At 42.1% G+C, this 21518-nt stretch overlaps 1 protein-coding gene across 1 annotated transcript in view; it reads right to left on the reverse strand.

Annotated features, from left to right (window-relative positions):
* LOC311122962 (butyrophilin subfamily 3 member A2-like) overlaps positions 1–21518 on the reverse strand; it is a 54113-nt gene that overhangs the window by 16429 nt on the left and 16166 nt on the right. Inside the window, exons 3-12 of the mRNA XM_084197256.1 lie at positions 20924–21274; positions 20498–20779; positions 17204–17320; positions 17006–17038; positions 13394–13414; positions 12603–12638; positions 11411–11431; positions 3440–3460; positions 2908–2928; positions 2117–2137 (exon numbers count right to left, since the gene is read on the reverse strand). Coding sequence (XP_084053382.1) covers positions 2117–2137; positions 2908–2928; positions 3440–3460; positions 11411–11431; positions 12603–12638; positions 13394–13414; positions 17006–17038; positions 17204–17320; positions 20498–20779; positions 20924–21274 — 924 coding nt within the window. The remainder of the gene's footprint in view (positions 1–2116; positions 2138–2907; positions 2929–3439; positions 3461–11410; positions 11432–12602; positions 12639–13393; positions 13415–17005; positions 17039–17203; positions 17321–20497; positions 20780–20923; positions 21275–21518) is intronic.

Below are 21518 nucleotides of genomic sequence, written 5' to 3' on the forward strand. Positions count from 1 at the left end.
AAAGTTCTATCAACATATTGTAGTCTCCCGAGTGGCGATCCTGATTCTGATCCTGGTTCGAATCCAGGCTCTGTCGTAGGCGGCCGCGACCGGGAGACCCATGGGGCGGCGCACAATTGGCCCAGGGTAGGGGAGGGAATGGCCAGGGTTGTGGGTTCGATTCCCACGGGGGGTATGAAAAAAAAATAATGTATGCTCTCACTACCTGTAAGTCACTCTGGATAAGAGCGTCTAGTAAAATATCGACTGTTGTACCATTGCTATTCGAACTTACGGGATGGTTATAAGGCCCGCCCTCCTTTCGGCAAATCTGACCACGACTCCATTTTGCTCCTCCCTTCCTATAGAAACTCAAACAGAAATACCTGTGCTAAGGACTATTCAACGCTGGTCTGACCAATCGGAATCAACGCTTCAAGATTGTTTTGATCACGCGGACTGGGATATATTCCGGGTAGCTTCCTAAAATAATTTAGACGAATACACTGAAACGGTGACTGAGTTTATCAGGAAGTGTATAGGTCATGTTGTGCCCACTGTGACTATTAAAACCTACCCTAACCAGAAACCGTGGATAGATGGCAGCATTCGCGCAAATCTGAAAGCGCGAACCACCGCATTCAACCATGGCAAGGTGACTGGGAATATGGCAGAATACAAACAGTGTAGCTACTCACTCCACAAGGCAATTAAACTGGCAAAACATCAGTATAGAGACAAAGTGGAGTCGCAATTCAACGGCTCAGACACGAGACGTATGTGGCAGGGTCTACAGACAATCACGGACTACAAAAGGAAAACCAGCCACGTCGCCGACACTGACGTCTCGCTTCCAGACAAGCTAAACACCTTCTTCGCCCGCTTTGAGGATAACACAGTGCCACTGACGAGGCCCACTACCAAGGACTGTGGCCTCTCCTTGTCCGTGGCCGACGTGATTAAGACATTTAAGCATGTTAACCCCCGCAAGGCTGCCGACCCAGACGGCATTCCTAGCCGCATCCTCAGAGCATGCGCAGACCAGCTGGCTGGTGTGTTTATGGACATTTTCAATCTCCCATTCCCAGTCTGCTGTTCCCACATGCTTCAAGATGGCCACCATTGTTCCTGTACCCAAGAAAGCAAAGGTAACTGAACTAAATGACTATCGCCCTGTAGCACTCACCTCTGTCATCATGAAGTGCTTTGAGAGACTAGTCAAGGATCGTATCACCTCTACCTTACCTGTCACCCTAGACCCACTTCAATTTGCTTACCGCCCCAATAGCTCCACAGACAATGCAATCGCCATCACATTGCACACTGCCCTATCCCATCTGGACAAGAGGAATACCTATGTAAGAATGCTATTCATTGACTATAGCTCAGCATTCAACACCATAGTACCCTCCAAGCTCATCATTAAGCTTGAGGCCCTGGGTCTGTACCCTGGACTCCTCTCTCAGCATGTCCAGCCCACTCATTATCTGTGGCTTAACCAACTAGGCTCGTAATTTAAATGTTGTATTCGTATTTACAGATGGCATACAAGTTTGTTATTAAGGCACATGAAAGTTCACATGTTCGAGAAGGCATTTCTGCCAAAAAACGCATTTTGATACAAAATAAAAGTTTATGTTCAAATGGCTCTCCTGTGAAGTGACCCGCGACATACGGCTAGTTTCCTGAAACGAGTCACCTATGGTCTCAAGATACTAGCACTAATAAGGCATATGGACACTTCAAGTTTGTATGGACACCACTTCAAGAGTCAAGTTTGTATGGACACCACATGGAAGACAGTGTTCGTAGACAGAGCTATGGATGATCATCATGAAAATTATAGTTTTAAATATGTGTTGAGGCTATATGGTGTTTGCTTACATTTACTTTGTTTACAAACATTGAGATAAAACAAGGTTATATGTTGGGTTCTGATGGGGTACAACAGTTAAACTAAGCTCTTTAATCATTTATAAGTTATATTCTTCAAGAATCAATGGGTACATTTATTCCTTTATAAGTCAAAAAATGAATGTAGCAACTACCGATTGCCCTTTTGTGCTCAACAACAAAAAATAAACATGAAATTATTTACGTAAATCTAGCAAAGTGATGATCTGAAGACACTACTTACCATTCTCCTTCCTGAGGTCAACTGTAAACATGTAGAGTAGATGGAAGACAGTGAGAACATCATTAACATGAACACTAGAAGATGTAGTCTCTCTCTGGGACTCCTTGGTCGGGATTCAATCCAATGTGCGCTATACCGCAGGGCACTTCACAACTGACAATGCATGTTTTAAAGACATTTTCCACTGGCATTCAGGGAGATCGCATTCATGGTAAACACTGCACATGTCGACCCAAGCGTAAAATACCTTTAAAAGTATGTTATAGTATGCTGCGTTACAAATGTGCCTTGAATTGAATCCCGGCCCTTGTCTCATACCACAGTTCTAACATCAGAAGGAGCACCTAGCACCAATCAGAAGTTGAAACATTGACAAAGCGTGATTCCCGCCACTGTTGTTTTGGTAAAAAGCTGAGGGAGGGGCTGGAGAAATAATATCACTCTCAAATTCGTAGACAGAGCTATGGATGATCATCCATGATGCTGTATCAGAATTATAGTTTTAAATATGTGTTGAGGCTATATGGTGTTTGCTTACATTTACTTTGTTTACAAACATTGAGATAAAACAAGGTTATATGTTGGGTTCTGATGGGGTACAACAGTTAAACTAAGCTCTTTAATCATTTATAAGTTATATTCTTCAAGAATCAATGGGTACATTTATTCCTTTATAAGTCAAAAAATGAATGTAGCAACTACCGATTGCCCTTTTGTGCTCAACAACAAAAAATAAACATGAAATGATTTACGTAAATCTAGCAAAGTGATGATCTGAAGACACTACTTACCATTCTCCTTCTTGAGGTTATCTGTAAACATGTAGAGTAGATGGAAGACAGTGAGAACATCATTAACATGAACACTAGAAGATGTAGTCTCTCTCTGGGACTCCTTGTCCCATATCACTTCTCTAATGTCACACTATGGGACAAATCTAAATTGAGTTCCACACACCTAAATGAGTCTAGCGTACCTCTGTAGGTGAGACATCCTTTCTCCAATAAAGATCTCCCACACTATCACCACCTCTTAATTTCATTCAATAAATGTGACTGGTATCAGAGACTACCTCTCTCTAGTCTAGTGGTCCTCTACAGTCTCAACACATCCTGTTCTAGAACATCATTCTATGGTCTGAAGACACTGGGAGATGAAGGACACTACATACCCAGTAGACTAGTGAGACATAGATATTAAGATAGAAGTCAGGGAACATTAATGTGAACAACATGCTGTGTTTTCTACTTCTCTAGAAGTTACATGGAAGAGTCATTGGTTTACATAATGTTAGCAGAGTGATGATCTGAAGACAGTACTTACCTCGCTGCTCAGTGAGGCGACCTGTGAATATGTAGAGTAGATGGAAGACAGTGAGAACATCATTAACATTTCTTTCTCTGGGACTCCTTGTTTCATATCACTTCTCTAATGTCAAAAATCCTAATTGAGCTCCACGCACCTAAATGAGTCCAGCGTACCTCTGAGAGACAACTTCACCAATGAAGATATTCTACCATACCACCACTTCTTAATTTAATTAAATAAATGTGACTGGTTCATCAGTGATCCAGGTGTATCAGAGACTACCTCTCTCTAGTCTAGTGGTTCTCTACAGACTCAACACATCCTGTTCTAGAACATCAACATCAATGTGACTGGTCCATCAGTGATCCAGGTTGTTACGGATACAGGTATCCTGTATGTGTTTTTGTGTTTTTCCTCTCCTTCTGCCCTAATCACAGGTGTCCTTTGTGTTCCTGATTGGTGGTCGTTGGGGTGTCCCACCTGTCAGACATCTGATTGCTGAGGTGGACCAATCAGTGGACATTCCTCTGCATTGCACCACCTGTTTCTGGTTTTTCACTCACATCACACATCCCATTGTTTTAAAAGCCAGTCAGTTGTGTTTGCTGACAGAGATGCTTTTCGTTTGTGAGTATGGATACTGTGGTGTCCTGTTTTTTGTGTACTCACTCATATGCTGGTTACTCTATATGGTAACTATGTTGTGTGTTCCTGGGAAAAGGGGGATTTAGCAAGTTGCCCTTGGGCATACATTACCCGTAGAAAGAACATTGTCTAAAAACACTAGTTAGACCTGAGTGGACCACCCACTGTATTTTTGTATGGTTAGCAGTAGCTTAGATGTTCTTGAGGCAGGCAAGATCAGTTTAGGGTTTGTTGACATTATTGTTTCATTCCTTGGGTCCTGCTCAGCCCTTTCCCCAAACCTTTACCGTGTGTTCATAATAAACATTTTGTGTTTGACGGTAGCTTATGGTTGTCGGTGTTATTTTTGTCCTCACTGTTTTTCTGTGTCACTATTCTAATTTGCATGAGTTATGTTACGGGTCTCTTTTCCACCCATCCTAGACTTTTAAAGCCACAGGGTTCGTAACATAACGTGGGGGCTCGTCCGGGATCTATCTCAATGATACCCATGCCACTCATGCAAATTGGTTTAGTGTCTGGTTCAGTGTTGAACTTGGCAGCTGTGACTAACTGGTTTTGTGTTTAGTATTCGTCGGCTCGTGTTGCTAGCTTAAAATGGCTACTTTTGAGTTGGATGCCTTTTTGGAAAACGCTACGTGGGAGGTTTTTGATAATTGCTGTAGAGTGGATCTACAGGCTTTGGCTGACCACTTTTCTGTACCCATACCAAGGGTTTTAGTGAAAGCAGAAATTAGGAAAGTGGTGTTAGAGTATTATTGAACGAGCGCGTGCTTGAGTTACCGCCGCCTGAGCCTGCTGCTCCTGTAGGGGATGTGGCTGCTGCTCCTGTAAGCCTGTCGGTGTCTGAGGACGAGGCTAAGGCTCCAGCCACATTGTCCCGTTTTGACCCACTCTCCCCACTGTCCGACAGTGATGCCAGGATGGATGTCCGCTCGACATGGCTCCAAATGGAGGCGGAAGAGAGGGCACAAATCAGGCGAGAAAAGCTGGAGACGCGTAAGATGGAACTAGAGATGCGTAGACTTGATCAGGAACTGGAGATGCGTAAAATGGAACTGGAGGCAGAAACAGCGAGGTTAGTCTCTGCTCATAAAATACCTGCTAGTGAGCCGTCCTCACCAGCTGTGTCGTCTGCTACTTTTGATATTAGTAGACAGATCACCTTGGTACCTGTGTTTAGGGAGTCAGAGGTTGATTCCTATTTCAGTGTTTTTGAGCGTATAGCAGTAGCATCGAAATGTCCCGAAGAGGTATGGTGCCTATTACTTCAGTGTAAATTAACAGGTAAAGCCCAAGAGGTTCTGTCAGCGCTACCTCTTGAAGACTGCTTGAATTATGACGTGGTCAAAGCTACTGTTCTTCGTGCCTATGAGCTGGTTCCTGAGGCATATCGACAGAGATTTAGGTCTCATAAAAAGTATTCTACACAGACTTATGTGGAGTTTGCTAGAGACAAGGGAAATCTGTTTGACAAATAGCACACTGCTAGTAAGGTAACTGATTTTAACTCTATTGGAGTTAATCTTGTTAGAAGAGTTAAAAAATTGCTTACCCGAACGCATTGTAGTTTATCTGAACGAACAGAAAGTATCCTCACTGTCGGAAGCGTCTGTATTGGCAGACGAGTTTGTGTTGACGCATAAGAGCGTGTTTTCGGCTCGTACGGAGAGCAGGGCCGCGGATTGCTAACTCTTAGCCCTAGTCGACCAGCAGTACATCCAGCACGCCCGAAAGATGTGCGTCACTGTTTCTATTGTCATAAGGTGGGACATATGGTTAATGATTGCTTTCTGCTAAAACGCAAACAGGGGATGCCTCAGCACGCCAGGCCGCCAACGGGTGTTGGGCTGATTCGTACGGTTTTAAGGCCGGAATCAAAACAGATGCCTCATAGTGAATGTGGTTTGAAAGTCCCAGTCCCAGATCACAGTTATGAACCGTTCATTTTTTAGGGGTTTGTTTCCATATCAGATGACGAAGCGTCTCAACGTCCGGTTAGAATCCTCAGAGATACTGGTGCGGCGCAGTCGTTCATACTATCTGATGTGTTGCCCTTGTCCAATAATACATATTGTGGTTCCAATGTGTTAGTACAAGGAATTGAAATGGGATTCGTCCCAGTGCCATTGCACTTTGTGAACATACACTCTGAGTTAGTCAGTGGATTGTTCAGAGTTGGAGTACGTCCTATGTTGCCAGTAAAAGGTGTGAAATTTACAATGGGCAACGATATTGCCGGAGGAAAGGTGATACCCGTTTTGGAGGTATTGGATAAAAGTGACCAGTCTCTCTCCGAGGAGCTGGCACAGGGTTATCCAGATGTGTTCCCCGCTTGTGCTGTCACACGTGCTCAAGCACGACAAGTGGGTGACGTGATAGATTTGTCGAACACGATTCTATTCAGAGAGTGTGACCCAGAGGATAGCTTGGGTGCTACCTCTGGTAAGCTGGTGCAGTCTGACCAACAGCCCAGGGAAAGGAAGAAGTATGTGGAACTTGTTGCTGAGGCAATACAGTTACCAGTCACTTGTGAGCAGCTGATCGCTAACCAGAAGGTTGACATTAGCCTGGCTAAATGTTTTTCTAGTGTTGTCTCAGTGGAGGAGCTAAAGAAGAAAAACATGGCATACTTCATTGATGGTAATCTCCTCATGCGTAAATGGACATCCCATGTTGACGCTGGCGGAGATTGGAATGCTGTTTACCAAATAGTGATTCCTACAGCCTTCTGACAAAATGTTTTATCCCTCGCTCATGATCACCAGCGGTCCGGACATCTGGGAGTCACCTAGACTTATGATTGGGTGTTGCGACATTTCTTTTGGCCTGGTTTAAAACCAGATGTGGCTCAGTTCTGTCGGACATGCCACACCTGTCAAGTAACTTGGAAACCGAACCAGGTTATTCCTCCCGCGCCTCTTTGTCCCATACCTGCCATAGGTGAACCATTCGAACATGTGATGGTTGATTGTGTTGGACCATTACCAAAGACAAAATCTGGTAACCAGTTTCTGTTGACGATTATGTGTGTGGCCACCAGGTACTCAGAGGCCATTCCTCTGTGAAGGATTACTGCTCCGGTGGTGAGTAAAGCTTTGATCAAATTCTTCTCAACTTTTGGGTTACCTAAGGTGGTACAAACTGATCAGTGTACGAATTTCCTTTCTAACCTTTTCAAACAAGTGTTAAAATCCTTGTCAGTGTCGCAAACCATTGTGGTTTGCTCTTTTAAGGGTGGGAGTGTTACGGATACAGGTATCCTGTATGTGTTTTTCCTCTCCTTCTGCCCTAATCACAGGTGTCCTTTGTGTTCCTGATTGGTGGTCGTTGGGGTGTCCCACCTGTCCGACATCCGTTTGTCTGCTGATTGCTGAGGTGGACCAATCAGTGGACATTCCTCTGCATTGCACCACCTGTATCTGGTTTTTCACTCACATCACACATCCCATTGTTTGAAAAGCCAGTCAGTTGTGTTTGCTGACAGAGACTCTTTTCGTTTGTGAGTATGGATACTGTGGTGTCCTGTTTTTTGTGTACTCACTCATATGCTGGTTACTCTATATGGTAACTATGTTGTGTGTTCCTGGGAAAGGGGGGATTTAGCAAGTTGCCCTTGGGCATACATTACCCGTAGAAAGAACATTGTCTTAAAACACTAGTTAGACCTGAGCGGACCACCCACTGTATTTTTGTATTGTTAGCAGTAGCTTAGCTGTTCTTGAGGCAGGCAAGATCAGTTTAGGGGTTTTTGACATTATTGTTTCATTCCTTGGGTCTTGCTCAGCCCTTTCCCCAAACCTTTACCACGCACATAAATGAGTCCAGCGTACCTCTGAGAGACAACTTCTCCAATGAAGATATTCCACCATACCACCACTTAATTTAATTGAATAAATGTGACTGGTCCATCAGTGATCCAGAAACTACCTACTGGGCACACTACATCATTTCAGCGTAGATCATTGGGTAATATTTTGTTGAGACGTTAATCAATGCGTTTACAACCTATATTCACCCACTCAAAAAGACAGCCAAAAGTTAGTTGAATTTCCAATGTGTTATCACTATGCTTTCAACCATCTAAATGCACAACCAAATTCCAGTGGAAAAACAATGTTGGATTTTGTCTATCACTGCGGTTTCAACAAATTTAAAGAACAGCAAAGTTCAAATGGGAATACAATGTCAGATATGTTGTTTATTTTATACAACAGATTAATGTGAATATCCCTGTTCTTCATCTAATAGCAGAACCAAATGACCTGGATTGCAGTTGAGATTACATTAAAACTATATGGTGCAAGTGATCAATGCCGTTCGAGGTTCTGACAGATTATAACAGCAATTGTGAAGATCTCCACAGACCTGCAATGACCTATGCATGCTATCTTCAACATGCTGGATATCAGAGCGGCGGTAACTCACCAGCATTATGACCAGGAATACGACTTTCCCGAAGCAGATCCTTTGTTTGCTCTCCCCAGGGCAACTGAACTGATTCCAGCATCTGAACCAAAACATCTCCGGCGGAGGAGAGGCACTCCGAGTGGCCTGCTGGTTCGACTTAGGAGGCGCGCACATCCCCCACCGCTTCCAAGCATACTACTCGCTAATGTTCAGTCTTTAGTTAACAAGGTCGACGAACTCCGGGCAAGGATTTCTTTTCCAGAGAGAAATCAAGGCCTGTAACATACTTTATTTCACAGAAACATTGCTCTCTTGGGATATTCTGTCGAAATCGGTCCAGCCAGAGGGGTTCTCAGTTCATCGCGCAGACAGGAATAAATATCTCTCTGGGAAGCAGAAGGGCGGAGGTGTGTGTTTCATGATTAACGACTCATGGTGTAATTGTAGTAACATACAGGAACTCGAGTCCTTTTGTTCACCCAACCTAGAATATCTCACAATCAAATGCCGACCGTATTATCTCACGAGATACTTTTCTTTGGTTATAGTCACGTCCGTGTATATCCCCCCTCAAGCCGATACCACGACGGCCCTCAAAGAACTTCACTGGACTTTATGCAAACTGGAAACAACATATCCTGAGGCTGCATTTATTGTAGCCGGGGATTTTAACAAAGCAAATTTGAGGACTAGGCTGCCAAAGTTCTATCAACATATTGTAGTCTCCCGAGTGGCGATCCTGATTCTGATCCTGGTTCGAATCCAGGCTCTGTCGTAGGCGGCCGCGACCGGGAGACCCATGGGGCGGCGCACAATTGGCCCAGGGTAGGGGAGGGAATGGCCAGGGTTGTGGGTTCGATTCCCACGGGGGGTATGAAAAAAAAATAATGTATGCTCTCACTACCTGTAAGTCGCTCTGGATAAGAGCGTCTAGTAAAATATCGACTGTTGTACCATTGCTATTCGAACTTACGGGATGGTTATAAGGCCCGCCCTCCTTTCGGCAAATCTGACCACGACTCCATTTTGCTCCTCCCTTCCTATAGAAACTCAAACAGAAATACCTGTGCTAAGGACTATTCAACGCTGGTCTGACCAATCGGAATCAACGCTTCAAGATTGTTTTGATCACGCGGACTGGGATATATTCCGGGTAGCTTCCTAAAATAATTTAGACGAATACACTGAAACGGTGACTGAGTTTATCAGGAAGTGTATAGGTCATGTTGTGCCCACTGTGACTATTAAAACCTATCCTAACCAGAAACCGTGGACAGATGGCAGCATTCGCGCAAATCTGAAAGCGCGAACCACCGCATTCAACCATGGCAAGGTGACTGGGAATATGGCAGAATACAAACAGTGTAGCTACTCACTCCACAAGGCAATTAAACTGGCAAAACATCAGTATAGAGACAAAGTAGAGTCACAATTCAACGGCTCAGACACGAGACGTATGTGGCAGGGTCTACAGACAATCACGGACTACAAAAGGAAAACCAGCCACGTCGCCGACACCGACATCTCGCTTCCAGACAAGCTAAACACCTTCTTCGCCCGCTTTGAGGATAACACAGTGCCACTGACGAGGCCCACTACCAAGGACTGTGGCCTCTCCTTCTCCGTGGCCGACGTGATTAAGACATTTAAGCATGTTAACCCCCGCAAGGCTGCCGGCCCAGACGGCATTCCTAACCGCATCCTCAGAGCATGCGCAGACCAGCTGGCTGGTGTGTTTATGGACATTTTCAATCTCCCATTCCCAGTCTGCTGTTCCCACATGCTTCAAGATGGCCACCATTGTTCCTGTACCCAAGAAAGCAAAGGTAACTGAACTACAACAGTAGTAGGCTTGATTACCAACAATGACGAGAGCCTACAGGGAGGAGGTGAGGGCTCTGGGAGTGTGGTGCCAGGAAAAAAAACTCTCACTCAACGTCAACAAAACAAAGGAGATGATTGTGGACTTCAGGAAACAGCAGAGGGTGCACCCCCCTATCCACACCGACGGGACCACAGTGGAGAAGGTGGAAAGCTTCAAGTTCCTTGGCGTACACATCACTGACAAACTGAAATGGTCCACCCACGCAGACAGTGTGGTAAAGAAGGCGCAACAGAGCCTCTTCAATCTCAGGAGGCTGAAGAAATTTGGCTTGGCACCTAAAACCCTCACAAACTTTTCCAGATGCACAATTGAGAGCATCCTGTCGGGCTGTATCACCGCCTGGTACGGCAACTGCACCGCCCGCAACCGCAGGGCTCTCTAGAGGGTGATGCGGTCTGCCGAACGCATTACCGGGGGCAAACTACCCGCCCTCCAGGACACCTACAGCACCCGATGTCACAGGAAGGCCAAAAATATCATCAAGGACATCAATCACCCGAGCCACTTCCTATTCACCCCGCTATCCGCCAGAAGTCGAGGTCAGTACAGGTGCATCAAAGCTGGGACCGAGAGAATGAAAAACAGCTTCTATCTCAAGGCCATCAGACTGTTAAATAGCCATCACTAGCACATTAGAGGCTGCTGCTGCCTATTGAAATCCCTGGCCACTTAAAGAAATGGAACACTAGTCACTTTAATAATGTTTACCTATCTTGCACTACTCATCTCATATCTCATATGTATTCTACTGTATCTTAGTCCATGCCGCTCTGTCATTGCTTGTCCATATATATATATATATATATATTCTTAAATTAAGATTACTTAGATTTGTGTGTATTGGAAATTGTTAGATATTACTTGTTAGATAATACTGCACTGTCAGAGCTAGAAGCACAAGCATTTCACTACACCCACAATAACATCTGCTAAACACATGTATGTCACAAATATAATATAATTTGATTTGATTTGAAATCAGACATATTGTAACTTTTGTGTTTCTAATAATGTTACCAAAGTGATGATCTGAAGACACTACTTACCATTCTCCGTCCTGAGGTAATCTGTAAACATGTAGAGTAGATGGAAGACAGTGAGAACATCATTAACATTTATTTCTCTGGGACTCCTTGTTTCATATCACTTCTCTAATGTCACACTATGGGACAAATCTAAATTGAGTTCCACACACCTAAATGAGTCTAGCGTACCTCTGTAGGTGAGACATCCTTTCTCCAATAAAGATCTCCCACACTATCACCACCTCTTAATTTCATTCAATAAATGTGAGGAACATTAATGTGAACAACATGTTGTGTTTTCTACTTCTCTAGAAGTTACATGGAAGAGTCATTTGTTTACATAATGTTAGCAGAGTGATGATCTGAAGACAGTACTTAACTAGCTTCCCACTGAGGTGAGACTGGTCCAATAACGATGTTCCTCCCTACCACCACCTCTAACCCTAAATGAGTCCAGCGTACCTCTGAGAGACAACTTCACCAATGAAGATATTCCACCATACCACCACTTCTTAATTTAATTAAATAAATGTGACTGGTCCATCAGTGATCCAGAAAACTACCTACTGGGCACACTACATCATTTCAGCGTAGATCATTGGGTAATATTTTGAGAGTCAGAGACTACCTAGAACATCAACATTAATGTGACTGGTCCATCAGTGATCCAGGTGTATCAGAAACTAACCACTGGGCACACTACGTCTTTTCAACGTGGATAATTGGGTAATATTTGGTTGATCATTGAGATTACAACCTACAGTATATTAACCCACTCAAAAAGACAGCCAAAAGTTAGTTAATTCAATTATGTGTTATCACTATGCTTTCAACCATCTAAAAGCACAACAAATTTCCAGCTGAAAAAAAGTTTGATTTTTGGTTTTGTTGTCACCCAAATGTCTATCACTGCACTTTCAACTAATATAAAGCACAGCAAAGTTCAAATGGGAATACAATGTCAGATATGTTGTTTATTTGTACAACACATTAATGTGAATATCCCTGTGCTTCATCTGATAGCAGAACCAAATGTAGTCTCTCTCTGGCACTCCTTGTCTCATATCAATGTTCCCAACATTAGACAAAAGTCAGGGAACTTTAATGTGAACAACTATGTGTTTTCTACTTCACTAGAAGTTACATCTATATAAGAGACATTGGTTTACATAACGTTTATAAATTGATGAATTGAGGATAGTAATTTACTTACCCCTCTCCGTCCTGAAGTCATCTGTAAACATGTAGACTAGATGGAAGACAGTGAGAACATCATTAACATGAACACTAGAAGATGTAGTCTCTCTCTGTGACTCCTTGGTCGGGATTCAATCCAATGTGCGCTAAACCGCAGGGCACTTCACAACTGACAATGCATGTTTTAAATACATTTTCCACTGGCATTCAGGGAGATCGCATTCATGGTAAACACTGCACATGTCGACTCAAGCGTAAAATACCTTTAAAAGTATGTTATAGTATGCTGCGTTACAAATGTGCCTTGAATTGAATCCCGGCCCTTGTCTCATACCACAGTTCTAACATCAGAAGGAGCACCTAGCACCAATCAGAAGTTGAAACATTGACAAAGCGTGATTCCCGCCACTGTTGTTTTGGTAAAAAGCTGAGGGAGGGGCTGGAGAAATAATATCACTCTCAAATTCGTAGACAGAGCTATGGATGATCATCCATGATACTGTATCAAAATTATAGTTTTAAATATGTGTTGAGGCTATATGGTGTTTGCTTACATTTACTTTGTTTACAAACATTGAGATAAAACAAGGTTATATGTTGGGTTCTGATGGGGTACAACAGTTAAACTAAGCTCTTTAATCATTTATAAGTTATATTCTTCAAGAATCAATGGGTACATTTATTCCTTTATAAGTCAAAAAATGAATGTAGCAACTACCGATTGCCCTTTTGTGCTCAACAACAAAAAATAAACATGAAATTATTTACGTAAATCTAGCAAAGTGATGATCTGAAGACACTACTTACCCTTCTCCGTCCTGAGGTCATCTGTAAACATGTAGAGTAGATGGAAGACAGTGAGAACATCATTAACATGAACACTAGAAGATGTAGTCTCTCTCTGGGACTCCTTGTCTCATATCACTTCTCTAATGTCACACTATGGGACAAATCTAAATTGAGTTCCACACACCTAAATGAGTCTAGCGTACCTCTGTAGGTGAGACATCCTTTCTCCAATAAAGATCTCCCACACTATCACCACCTCTTAATTTCATTCAATAAATGTGACTGGTATCAGAGACTACCTAGAACATCAACATTAATGTGACTGGTCCATCAGTGATCCAGGTGTATCAGAGACTACCTCTCTCTAGTCTATTGGGCCTCTACAGCCTCAACACATCCTGTTCTAGAACATCAACATTAATGTGACTGGTCCATCAGTGATCCAGGTGTATCAGAGACTACCTCTCTCTAGTCTAGTGGGCCTCTACAGCCTCAACACATCCTGTTCTAGAACATCAACATTAATGTGTGTTCACTAGAAGTTACATATATAGAAGATAATATCCAGTGTTCCTCTGTGAGACAACTTCTCCAATAAAGATCTTCCACCCTACCACCTCTTAAGTTAATTAAATAAATGTGACTGGTCCATCAGTGATCCAGGTGTATAAGAAACGACCTACTGGGCACACTACGTCATTTCAGCGTAGATCATTGGGTAATATTTTGTTGAGACGTTAATCAATGCGTTTACAACCTATATTCACCCACTCAAAAAGACAGCCAAAAGTTAGTTGAATTTCCAATGTGTTTCAACCATATAAAAGCACAACCAAATTCCAGTGGAAAAACAATGTTGGATCTTTGGTTTTGTTGTCACCCAAATGTCTATCACTGCGGTTTCAACAAATTTAAAGCACAGCAAAGTTCAAATGGGAATACAATGTCAGATATGTTGTTTATTTTATACAACAGATTAATGTGAATATCCCTGTGCTTCATCTAATAGCAGAACCAAATGACCTGGATTGCAGTTGAGATTACATTAAAACTACATGGTGCAAGTGATCAATGCCGTTCGAGGTTCTGACAGATTATAACAGCAATTGTGAAGATCTCCACAGACCTGCAATGACCTATACATGTTATCTTCAACATGCACGCTTTATATGATTACATAAGAAGAAATGTATCAACATTTAGAGGAGATGTATCTACTGCTTGGATAGTTCCATTTGAGCCACTGGCTTAATCCCATTCTTTAACTTTTATTTTTGGGCGAGTTGGAGACATGAATCCAACATCTAATTTGTTAACAAGTTAATAGGCTATTTATTGTATTTCAAAAGTGATATTGAATTGTGTTTGGTTGGCAACATTTGAAGGAGAATTATCTCCTGCTTGGATAGTTCCATCTGTGCCACTGATTTAGTCTGGCCGTAATTCCAGTTTGTATACAAATTAATAATATGTTGGATTCATGTCTCCATCTCAACCAGAAATCTAAGGTATAGAATAGGATTAAATCAAATCAAACATGAAATACACTTTAACTTAGATTTCTGGTTGAGATGGAGACGGTGAATCCAACAACAAACTGGAATTAAAGCCAGAATAAGTCAGTGGTACAGATGGAACTATCCAAGCAGAAGATACAGCTCCTTCAAATGTTGATATTTGGTTCAGCTGACAACCAAACAAAACGGGTGTTGTGCATTCGTAAATTAATCAGTATTTCTGCGCTCTGGCATACTCAGACTGAATTTACGAACGCACCCGAAATGGTTACTTGCATAGTGGAGTCTTTTGTTAAGACATGTAGCTAGCTAGCTAGGTAAAGAATGAACCTAGCTAGGTAAACAACGTGTAAGATCATCCACGTCATGTAACGTTAGCTAGCGAGCCAGCCAGCTAACGTTAGCTATTTAAACAATGAACCATAGTGCCAACTCATGTTGTTACTAACCTGCATGAATCTGCTGGTAGCTAACCAACCAGGTTCAATGTTAGCTAGCTAACATTAGGCTCTAACTAGCAAAGTAAATGGCTCTGAGATACGAATAATGACATCATACACGTAAAGTTAGCTAGAGAGCCAGCCAGCTAACGTTAGCTAGTTAAACAATGAACCGTAGTGCCAACTCATGACGTTACTACCCTTGCATGAATCTGCTGGTAGTGGTAGCTAACCAACCAGGTTCAATGTTAGCTAGCTAACATTAGGCTCTAACTAGCCAAGCGAACGGCTCTGAGATACGAATAATAACATCATACACGTAATGTTAGCTAGCGAGCCAGCCAGCTAACATTAGCTAGTTAGCTAACAGTACACATTAACTTGAAACCACGTTCTGTCAAAATTAGAAACTGTAGCTAGCTAGACTATGTACTCCTGAGTGGCGCAGTGGTCTAAGGCACTGCATCGCAGTGCTAACTGTGCCACTAGAGATCCTGGTTCGAATCCAGGCTCTGTCGCAGCCGGCCGCGACCGGGAGACTCATGGGCGGCGCACAATTGGCCCAGCGTTGTCCAGGGTAGGGGAGGGAATGGCCGGCAGGGATGTAGCTCAGTTGATAGAGCATGGTGTTTGCAACGCCAGGGTTGTGGGTTCGATTCCCACGGGGGGCCAGTATAAAAAAATATGTATTCACTAACTGTAAGTCGCTCTAGATAAGAGCGTCTGCTAAATGACTAAAAATGTAAATGTAAACTATCTTACCCGTATACATCATCATGCATGATGGACGTGTCTCCCTGTTACGGATGCCATGGTTACCCTTAGTTTGAAGATGTAATCCGGAGACAGGGGTTTTCTCCATCTCTTTAGTTATCATACTCTAATTCCACTGATTTTAAAACTCGATCCTCCAGAAAGTGGAGAGCAACACTTATGCAGCTCCACTACACAATAAAATGTTTTTAAAGCCGCGTTAGACAGGAATACCTACACATACTGACCAGCTCAAATAGACAGAAACCTTCTATATGGCAGACCAATCCGAACTCCTCTCTCGGCATGTCCAGCCCACTCATTATCTGCGGCTTAAAAAAACTAGGCTCGTAATTTAAATGTTGTATTCGTATTTACAGATGGCATACAAGTTTGTTATTAAGGCACATGAAAGTTCACATGTTCGAGAAGGCATTTCTGCCAAAAAACGCATTTTGATACAAAATAAAAGTTTATGTTCAAATGGCTCTCCTGTGAAGTAGTGACCCGCGACATACGGCTAGTTTCCTGAAACGAGTCACCTTTGGTCTCAAGACACTAGCACTAATAAGGCATATGGACACTTCAAGTTTGTATGGACACCACTTCAAGAGTCAAGTTTGTATGGACACCACATGGAAGACAGTGAGAACATCATAAACATGAACACTAGAAGATGTAGTCTCTCTCTGGGACTCCTTGTCTCATATCACTTCTCTAATGTCACAAATCCTAATTGAGTTCCATGCGTATAAATGAGTCCAGCGTACCTCTGTGAGACAACTTCTCCAATAAAGATCTCCTACCCTATCACCACCACCTCTTAATTTCATTCAATAAACATGGCAATTATAAGGTGAATCTTTACGTTCGTGTGTGTAATCTGGGTTAAGGACTGGGACACTAAAACCACTACTTACCCCGCTGCAGTTTGAGTTGATCTATAATCACACCTGCAGATTAAAGTCAGTCATCAGTGTCAACATGTTAATCACCTGCAGGTTTAGTACATTATCCTGTGTCCATAGAATAGAACCACTGTGAATGTGTTGAGGTTGAAAAAAACATTGGAAACATTTATTTCTAACAATGAAACATTCATATAATCTCTCCATTACCTTTTTTCTTGTATATCCAGTAGATAGCCAGAGCTAACCCAATCACAGTGATGGCTCCCAGACAGCATAACACAATGAAGGACTTTATCCATGGACTAGTGTGATGAAACAGCTCATCTGAAACACAACAACAGGGTTTGGTACTAATACTACCACACATCATTACACATCAACAACAGGGTTTGGTACTAATACTACCACACATCATTACACATCAACAACAGGGTTTGGTACTAATACTACCAAACATCATTACACATCAACAACAGGGTTTGGTACTAATACTACCACACATCATTACACATCAACAACAGGGTTTGGTACTAATACTACCACACATCATTACACATCAACAACAGGGTTTGGTACTAATACTACCACACATCATTACACATAAACAACAGGGTTTGGTACTAATACTACCACACATCATTATAAATCAACAACAGGGTTTGGTACTAATACTACCACACATCATTACACATCAACAACAGGGTTTGGTCCTAATGCTACCACACACATCATTACACATCAACAACAGGGTTTGGTACTAATACTACCACACATCATTACACATCAACAACAGGGTTTGGTACTAATACTACCACACACATCATTACACATCAACAACAGGGTTTGGTACTAATACTACTACACACATCATTACACATCAACAACAGGGTTTGGAACTAATACTACCACACATCATTATAAATCAACAACAGGGTTTGGTACTAATACTACCACACATCATTACACATCAACAACAGGGTTTGGTACTAATACCACCACACACATCATTACACATCAACAACAGGGTTTGGTACTAATGCTACTACACACATCATTAGACATCAACAACAGGGTTTGGTACTAATACTACCACACATCATTATAAATCAACAACAGGGTTTGGTACTAATACTACCACACATCATTACACATAAACAACAGGGTTTGGTACTAATACTACCACGCATCATTAGACATCAACAACAGGGTGTGGTACTAATACTACCACACACATCATTACACATCAACAACAGGGTTTGGTACTAATACTACCACACATCATTATAAATCAACAACAAGGTTTGGTACTAATACTACCACACATCATTACACATAAACAACAGGGTTTGGTACTAATACTACCACGTATCATTAGACATCAACAACAGGGTGTGGTACTAATGCTACCACACACATCATTAGACATCAACAACAGGGTTTGGTACTAATAATACCACACATCATTATAAATCAACAACAGGGTTTGGTACTAATACTACCACACATCATTACACATAAACAACAGGGTTTGGTACTAATACTACCACGCATCATTAGACATCAACAACAGGGTGTGGTACTAATACTACCACACACATCATTACACATCAACAACAGGGTTTGGTACTAATACTACCACACATCATTACACATCAACAACAGGGTTTGGTACTAATACTACCACACATCATTAGACATCAACAACAGGGTTTGGTACTAATACTACCACACATCATTACACATCAACAACAGGGTTTGGTACTAACATTACCACACATCATTACACATCAACAACAGGGTTTGGTACTAATACTACCACACATCATTACACATCAACAACAGGGGTTGGTACTAATACTACCACACATCATTACACATCAACAACAGGGTTTGGTACTAATACTACCACACATCATTAGACATCAACAACAGGGTTTGGTACTAATACTACCACACATCATTACACATCAACAACAGGGTTTGGTACTAATACTACCACACACATCATTACACATCAACAACAGCGTTTGGTACTAATACTACCACACACATCATTACACATCAACAACAGGGTTTGGTACTAATACTACCACACACATCATTACACATCAACATCAGGGTTTGGTACTAATACTAACACACACATCATTACACATCAACAACAGGGTTTGGTAATAACACTACCACACATCATTAGACATCAACAACAGGGTTTGGTACTAATACTACCACACATCATTACACATCAACAACAGGGTTTGGTAATAACACTACCACACATCATTACACATCAACAACAGGGTTTGGAACTAATACTACCACACATAAACAACAGGGTTTGGTACTAATACTACCACACATCATTACACATCAACAACAGGGTTTGGTACTAATGCTACCACACACATCATTACACATCAACAACAGGGTTTGGTACTAATACTACCACACATCATTACACATCAACAACAGGGTTTGGTACTAATACTACCACACACATCATTACACATCAACAATATGGTTTGGTACTAATACTACCACACATCATTAGACATCAACAACAGGGTTTGGTACTAATACTACCACACATCATTACACATCAACATCAGGGTTTGGTCCTAATACTACCACACATCATTACACATCAACAACAGGGTTTGGTACTAATACTACCACACACATCATTACACATCAACAACAGGGTTTGGTACTAATACTACCACGCACATCATTACACATCAACAACAGGGTTTGGTACTAATACTACCACACACATCATTACACATCAACATCAGGGTTTGGTACTAATACTACCACACATCATTACACATCAACAACAGGGTTTGGTACTAATACTACCACACACATCATTACACATCAACAACAGGGTTTGGTACTAATACTACCACACATCATTACACATCAACAACAGGGTTTGATACTAATACTACCACACATCATTACACATCAACAACAGGGTTTGGTACTAATACTACCACACACATCATTACACATCAACATCAGGGTTTGGTACTAATACTACCACACATCAACAACAGGGTTTGGTACTAATACTACCACACACATCATTACACATCAACAACAGGGTTTGGTAGTAATACCACCACACACATCATTATACATCAACAACAGGGTGTGGTACTAATACTACCACACATCATTACACATCAACATCAGGGTGTGGTACTAATGCTACCACACACATCATTACACATCAACAACAGGGTTTGGTACTAATACTACCACACACATCATTACACATCAACAACAGGGTGTGGTACTAATACTACCACACACATCATTACACATCAACAACAGGGTTTGGTACTCATACTACCACACAGCAGTGGAGTGTATCATAATAAACACTATCCTTTTGTATTGTTGTCTCAAAGCCTTTGGTTAAAACATATACTATACGTTAAAACATGAATGACTCCAGTGTTTCATGTCTAAATAATATTATGTTGTGTTACTCACTAGGGACGTGAACCATTGTCTCCTTCTTCTCATTGATCCGGCTCTGTTGGACTCTGCAGGTAAAGTGGTTGGTGTCAGTCTCCTGGACAATGACATGTTGTTTGACTGTGTAGAATCCCTTGAAGTCTCTGTGTGTCTCAGGAGGTCCAGCAGAGAGATGGACTCCTTTACTGTCCAGCCACACCAGCTCAGGCTCAGGGTGCCAGCCTTCAGATTCACACAGCATACCCATCCCTCCCTCTCTGTGTCCCTCAATGGACACCACTGGCTTGGATCCTATAGCTACAGACACACAGATAGACTGGATGTTAACTGGTGACAGGCTGTGAACAAATAGACCCATACTGTATCCAGTAATATGAAGGAAAGAGGTGATGTCATTGTACTGTAGATAGATTATTACATTAACATGAAAATCAACCTCACCTTTAACGCGGACTTGAATAGTGAAATCATCATACCAGCTCAGTGCCTTAATAAAGCATTTGTAAGTTCCCTCATCAGTGCCTTGTACCCTGGTCAGTTTCAAAGAGGCGTTGCCCCTCCACAGATCCTCTTTAAACAGTGAAGTTCTTTCTCTATAGGAGGGAATCTGATCCTCTTGTATGATTCTGTGGTTTTGGTAACGATAGACACGCTCGTCTTTGAAGTCGAGGTTCAGCCAGTCCACTGTCATCTCCTCAGCACTGATGTTGGGTTTGATGTAACAGGGCAGAATGATGTCATCACCAGCCACAGCCAAAATGGGATCAGTTGGACCAAGAACCTCAAACCTCTCTGAAGAGAAGACAGACATTAAGGAGCATTTAGGACATTACCCATTACTAAAGAGACACAGACAGTCAAATGGAATTCATAGAAATGTGCCATTCAAAACATCCAAAGATCTAAGTAATAATGCACACACACGAACACACACACACACACACACACACACACACACACACACACACACACACACACACACACACACACACAAACACACACACACACAAACACACAAACACACACACACACACAC

Source organism: Coregonus lavaretus, assembly GCF_964263955.1.
Source record: "Coregonus lavaretus genome assembly, contig: HAP1_SCAFFOLD_1111, whole genome shotgun sequence".
Taxonomy (NCBI): Eukaryota; Metazoa; Chordata; class Actinopteri; order Salmoniformes; family Salmonidae; genus Coregonus; species Coregonus lavaretus.